Source organism: Sinocyclocheilus rhinocerous, unplaced genomic scaffold, assembly GCF_001515625.1.
Source record: "Sinocyclocheilus rhinocerous isolate Xijiao unplaced genomic scaffold, SAMN03320098_v1.1 scaffold2886, whole genome shotgun sequence".
In the NCBI taxonomy this organism is placed as follows: Eukaryota; Metazoa; Chordata; class Actinopteri; order Cypriniformes; family Cyprinidae; genus Sinocyclocheilus; species Sinocyclocheilus rhinocerous.
Window position 1 is genome coordinate 130,185 of NW_015651492.1, and position 6,998 is coordinate 137,182.

General features: G+C 41.0%; 1 protein-coding gene across 1 annotated transcript in view; it reads left to right on the plus strand.

Annotated features, from left to right (window-relative positions):
* The window catches only part of LOC107712901 (gastrula zinc finger protein XlCGF57.1-like), a 43,322-nt gene extending 36,324 nt beyond the window's left edge, over positions 1-6,998 (plus strand). Inside the window, exon 4 of the mRNA XM_016518292.1 lies at positions 6,273-6,998. Coding sequence (XP_016373778.1) covers positions 6,273-6,998 — 726 coding nt within the window. The remainder of the gene's footprint in view (positions 1-6,272) is intronic.

The window sequence follows — 6,998 nt, forward strand, 5'->3', positions numbered from 1 at the left end:
CCATGCACTGAAAGCTCTCTCCTCCACATCACGAGTAGACACGCCCCTTATTGCTGATTGGCTACAAGTTTGTTTTGCGATTCGGCCCGAATCAGTTTTCTAAAGTGTTTTTGAAAAATCACTTACTCTGCCTTTAAGGCCATTTAGCTATCAGTCTGACACCTTTACCAGTGCACTGACTATTGAAGTAGGGAGTTGATTGAGATGCACCCAGAAATTTAGTTTGAATGTATTTTTTCTTTCTGTTAATTATTGTCATCTTAAACATGGACATTGTCTACACACAGGAAAAACCCCGGTGAGGGAACTGAGATCCACATAACACAATGTTATAAAGATGGCGTTTATTAAAGAGGAGAGTGAAGACGTGAAGATTGAAGAAACATTCAGAGTCAAACAAGAAGATAGGTTCGTTTTCATTCCCGTTTGATCCTTATTAAAATGTTGACCTCTACAGAAATTAAATTTTTTAATTAAATTAAAGCGGTTTTATTTGACATGGATCAGTTCGTTGAGATCACGTGACCAGACAAATGCTAATTCTCAGGACCTAAAACTAAAAAATTTTGCCACGCCCATCAATGGCCGGTGACTTGAGAAAATGTACTGGCCATAAATATTTTTTACCGGCCATGAAACAGTTACTACTACAACAACTAAACATAATATGTGAACTTTGAATTGGAACAGTACTTGGGCAGCGACTGATGACGTTTCACAAGAACACAAGTACAGACAAGAACGCATATTGAGAAACGGCTACGGTCACTGGCAAGTAATAATGGGAGAAACGGAGCTTTAACTCTGCATAAAAAGAAGTGGGCTCTTTGCAAACCAAACTTTTCACATTTTATAAATGACTTGAAATTATAAACAAACCTTGAAAAAAAGGTAATGCTTTAAAAGCACTTGTTTTTGTGCTTCCTTTTCCTCGCATCTTAGCTCCACCCCCTTAGGATGCGAGGAAAGAATGCAAGGTAAGGAAGGAGGACAGAGGAATTGAAGGAGAGCTTATCTGTATATTGGAATAGTGTTCCAATATACAGATACAGTGTTACGTCCGGTGTTACTTACACAAACCAAAAGCAAATGTTTTGATGATTTGATCTATAATCTACAAATCATTAAATGGCAAATACTAATCATAAAACATGAAGTATCTGTTTAATTTGTGTTATTTTATCAGTTTGCAGTGCTAATTTTGAGTATTTTTAGTTTTATTTGGTTAATCAGGCCATTTAAAGGCAGAGTAAGTGATTTCTGGTAGCCAATGTTGATATTTGAAATCACCAAAACAAACACGCCCCTACCCCAAAAGGGTCTTGCCCCTATTTTGATAGCTCCGCCCCACATATATGTACGCAACCCAGGCAAAGAGCTCATTAACATTTAAAGGAAAATGACAAAAACGGTTTGATCTGAAAAGAGCTGTTTTTGACAGGGTAAAAAAGGTGTTTTTTACACTACCATTGAGAAATTTTAACCAAACTATGTTACAGACTTTTCATTAAGACCCTAAAGAATCATATCAACTTGTGGAAAATGGGCATCCTATGACACCTTTAATGTGCTGCAGAACAAGCCTCTTGAAGCATTTCATAATGACAGGGGTCAAAGCCACTGGGCGATAGTCATTGAGGCAGGTAGCAGCTGACTTTTTAGGCACAGGTACAATAATGGAAAATTTAAGGCAAACAGGGACAACGCTGAGCTGCAGTGAAACGTTAAAGATGTCCTGAAACACTCCTGCAAGTTGGTCTGCACATCATTTCAATGTCCGACCTGACACCTGGTCCGGCCCCACGGCCTTGGTGACGTTGATTTTCCTCAGTGCAGCCTTCACCTGATGACACTGAAGTACAAGAGTCTGCTGCCGCTGTTCTTCAAACTTGGACAGCTGAGCTGTCTCTTCACCACCTTGTGAGTCGAAACGGGCAAAGAACTGATTCAGGGTGTCAGGGAGTGCCTGATCCTGGCTGAACATCTGCTTGCTGCCCCTGTACTCTGTTATGGCTTTAATACCTCTCCAGATGCCGGGGGTTGTTGTTATCAAAGTGTCCCTCAATACATTTCTTGTACCTGTGTTTAGCCTCCTGTATGCCTTTCTTCAGCTCTCTCCAGGCTCTCCTGTAGGCCAGCAAGTCACCTGACCTATAGGCAACATCTCGGGCTTTAAGCAAAGACCGCACCGTACTGTCCAGCCACGGTTTCTGGTTAGGAAACACTCTGATGGATTTAGTGGGCAGCACGGAGTGCGTGCAGAAATATAAATAGGCCAGAACAGACGAGGTGTACTCCTCTATATCCGCATTCTCTTTAAACACTCCCCAGGCAGTGCATTCAAAGCAGTCCTGAAGCGCTGAGATGGCCTCCACACTCCAGACTTGTATAGTTTTAACAGTCTTGATCGGCAGATAAGAGGTCTGTAGGGCGGTATCATTTCCAGCGAGATGTGGTCTGACATGCCAAGATGTGGAGATGCTGCAGCTTTATATGCCCCTGGGATGTTCGTATAGACCTGGTCCAAAATATTTTTGTCCCTGGTCGGGAAGTTGATGCACTTGAAAAATTTGGGAAACACAGCTTTCAGTTCTACATGATTAAAGTCTCCTGCTGCAATCACAACTCCCTCTGGATGTGCATTTAGCTGGCCATTTATAGTGCTGTGCAACTTCTCCAGTGCTGACCTGACATTAGCTAGTGGCGGTATGTAAACAGCTGTAATCAGAAAAACAGAAAACTCCTTTGGCATGTAGAACGGCCTGCATTTCACTGTCAGATATTCCAAATCCGGGGAGCAGTACGTTCCAATAACATTCGTTGCAGTACACCAATTATTATGAACATAGATACACACTCCACCGCCTTTACTCTTACCAGAGGCCGCCGTCCTGTCAGCTCGGTACACGGAGTCTCCGATTTGAAATTTTGTCATTGTAATTTTTTTGTTTTTCAAACAATAAATACCGTTTTGTGGCTCTTTAATGTGTCATGACAGATCACTGTAGCACCTCAGTTCAAACGGCACATGAACCAGTCGTCTTTTCATATTTACTTAAAGCACGAAATAAACATGAATGGACTTCATATTTACTTAAAGCACGAAATAAACATGAATGGACATCAAAAAGTATTTTATTTCAACCACGGAAAGACTTCAATACACAAATTTCAATTTTAAGTCCGCCAGTTAATCTACTCTCCTGTCTGATTTGTTTGTCAGACAAAATGGTGGATTCTGCGTTATGATTGGTAAGATCACCTGTCAATCAAGCTCTTTGCGAAGGGTCAATTCTGACATCACTGCAAATCACACTTAACCTACCCGTACCCCACACTATACTAGTATATGATATGTGGTTAAGTCTTTTAGCTATCTTAAGATAGTCATAGTTAATTGTATTGTTGACCTCTATATAGACTGGTGCTTAAAACAAACTCATAAGGAAAAAATATGTTAATAATAAATCAGCTTCATTCCAAAGCTTGAAGCAGTCCAAGTTGAAGGCAGCCCTGGAGTTCTCCCAACAGTAGACATTTTAGATGTCCCACTTATCTGACACATCTGCTTATGTAGCAGTGAACTCCGAGTCAGTTAAAAATCAATGAAAATGTGTGATGATTCAAGTCGGTAGAGGTTTTAAATGAATCGCAGTACACATTTTAAATTGCAGGGGTGTTTAAAATGTATACAGTACTCGCGTTACAGCAGTGATAGCAGCAAGTAAGTTGTAGTGTTAAGCAGTAGCATTTAGAGGTGTGGCAGCATTTTGAGACACCAAAGCTCCATAGCCACAACTGTGCTCACTGTCAAACAGATACTACTGGAGCTTCCAGCGCACGTTAATCACTGATGTCACCGCACACTGGAACAGCAGTCTGGATATGATCAAACGCTATCTCAAAAAGCAAACGGTTGTGACAGCGACTCTTCTAAGCAACGACGCTAGACGAAATGTCCGTGACCTTGATATCTCCGTCTCCTCAGACATCCATGATGCAGAGGACATGGTGAGGTTTCTTAAGCCACTCAAAACAGCCACTACTGTGCTATGTGATGAAAAAAATCCAACTCTGTCTCCCATTTAGAGGACTTATTTTAAATAAGTAATTGTTTTAAAAAGTAGTCTGCTTATATACGTAACAAAAAAATAAAGTAAATTTTGCACAAATTAAATTTGATATAAAATTTATATGAAAATGTAGCCATGTGCAGTAATATTGAAACCTGAGAATGTGACGCATCGGGATATTGAGTTGATAATGATAATCGTAATTGAATTGAATCGTGAAACCAGTGAAGATTCACACCCCTATTTTTAAGATGGCAGTACTGACTTACAGAGATTCCTATAAACAAAAAGCATAGAAACTGCAATTTTGGTTAAAATGTAAAGTTGTAAAGATGTATTTGCACAGCAGAAGAATTAATTAGGAAAAAATGTAGATCAAGAATCGTTTTGAAATCGGATTGTGACTCCCAGAATCGGATCGTAAAGTGACTAAAGATTCCCACCCCTACTCCCATTGTGCCCTTATAACATATGACTGAGCATAACATGGCATTCAACAAAGAAGACCCCCCCCCATTTCTTTCAGTAGCTGTCCACTCAAGTGGTGGAAAGAGAATGCTAGGCTGTAGCCACTGCTCTCCTCTGTAGCAAAAGCATACCTCTTCACACCAGCCACCTCTGTCCCTAGTGAAAGGGTTTTTTCATTAGCAGGGGACAATGTGAATGTGCAGAGATCAGAGATCTTATTTTCTGGAAGCTTGCAATGTAATCTTTATCAGGCTTTAAAATGTCCTCTCCACTGCCACTTCAAACTTTCAAGACTCATGTAGATGCTCTTTCCCCCAAGAGGCCAGGAAATGCAACCCTCTCTGGCTTTTAGAGACTTATTCAGTCTGTGCGTATATCCATGGGCTAATAAACTGTCTGTGACTTTGTAGAATAATGGCTCTGTGGTGTTCTCATAACATCAGTTACTCTCAGAAATGTATGTAATCCCGGTTCCCTAATGCTCAGTTCACACTGCACGATTTTCATAGTGGTCGGATCGCCATTGTTTTCACACTGCATGACTACCTGGGATAGCATTCAGTCGCTGCTGTGTTCATATTGCACGATGGATCGGCGACAGGAGGTTACACACTGCATGACTTTACAATAGGAAGAATCGCCGACAACTCTGTCTGGCCCGCAAACTATGTTTTACAACCAAACGTACGCTGGAAGTGATAAGGAAATGACGCAAGATCACGTGTGAGATCAGAGTTTTTTGCGTGAGACTGGAAATGTTATTAAAATGGTAGTTGGCTGTCGTCGCAGATAGCCTCGTGGGCAGCGCGTCGACATGTAGCGCCATTGCGCTTCGTCTGTGCGCTGATTTGCAGTGAAAGGCCGAAAAAGAAAAAAAGATTATGGATGAGGAAATGGTCGCGGGGAGCAAGGACTGCTGATATTGTGATCTATAACTCCTCCCCGAACTTCCCGCTGCCCTGGATCTTGCTCTCTCATTGGCTGTAGGTCATCGCCGATGTATTTTTCAGTCAGAACTCATTTCACACAATAGGATTTTGTGATTTCGCAGACAGGTCCAGATATTTAGCATGCCAAATATTTCATGGGTGTCGGCGTTTCTCTCAGATCAAGTCTTTGATAATTCACACTGCGTGATTGTCACTCGCGTGAACGAGTACCGAATTGCCTCAGATTTCGGGCATTTGTCGGCGAGTGAAAATCAGGGCTAAAAATCGTGCAGTGTGAACTCGGCACAAGTAGAACAAGAAACAAAGGGAACAAGACACTGCAAAGCTTTATCATACTCATTTTTTACTGCTATGATTCTACGGTAGAAAAAACGGAGAAGTGATGACATAGGCACTGGTGACTCAGTAGGCTGAATTTGTGCCATAATCCAATGAATTGGCATGATTCTATACAAGCATCACGCCTGGAGGTTCTTAACAGTAATGCTTTAAAAGTCTACATTTTTGATGTCTGTTAACCTGTTAACTTGTATTTGTCTTTTTCCCCTTTGCTTTAGACCTGATGCCACTGAAAGGGGAGAATCAAGAACTGAATGAAAATGAAGAGAAAGACCAGTGTGAGAAACATTTTGATTTAATAACTGTAGAAAAATCTTTAAGTTACTCAAAGACTGAAAGGACTTCTTCACAAAAAAGAGATCAACCAACAGGAATAATGAGTTATTTTATCTGCAGTCAGTGTGGAAAGAGTTTCAGTTACCTTGGAAACCTTAAAGTCCACCAGAGAATTCACACTGGAGAGAAGCCTTACACATGCCATCAGTGTGGAAAGAGTTTCACTCAAATAGGAACCCTTAAAGTCCACATGAGGATTCACACCGGAGGGAGCTCTTTCACCTGCCAACAGTGTGGAAAGAGTTTCACCCAAAAAGGAAGCCTTAAAGTCCACATGAGAATTCACACTGGAGAGAACCCTTACATCTGTGATCAGTGTGGGAAAAGTTTCAATCGAAAAGAGTCCCTTACGACTCACATGAGAATTCATACTGGCGAGAAGCCTTACACGTGTCCTCAATGTGGAAAAAGTTTTACACATAAAGTAACACTTAATGCTCATATGAAAACTCACACTGGAGAGAAGCCATTCGTATGTGGTCAGTGTGGGAATAGTTTCAGATGTAAACGAAACCTTAATAAGCACATGAGGATTCACTCAAGAGAAATCCATTTTATATGTTATCAGTGCGGTAAACATTTCATCGATGAAAATCGCCTTAGGAATCACGTAGTGAGTCACACTGGAGAGAAGCCTTTTATGTGCCATCACTGTGGAAGGTCTTGTACAAACAAGTCAAACCTTGTGGTTCACATAAGAATTCACACTGGAGAGAAGCCTTTCACATGTATTCATTGTGAAAAGAGTTTCACAAATCAAGGAGTCGTGAATCGTCATTTGCAAACTCATTCTGAAAAGAAACTGCAGTGTTCCTCAGTGTCACAGTGTTAA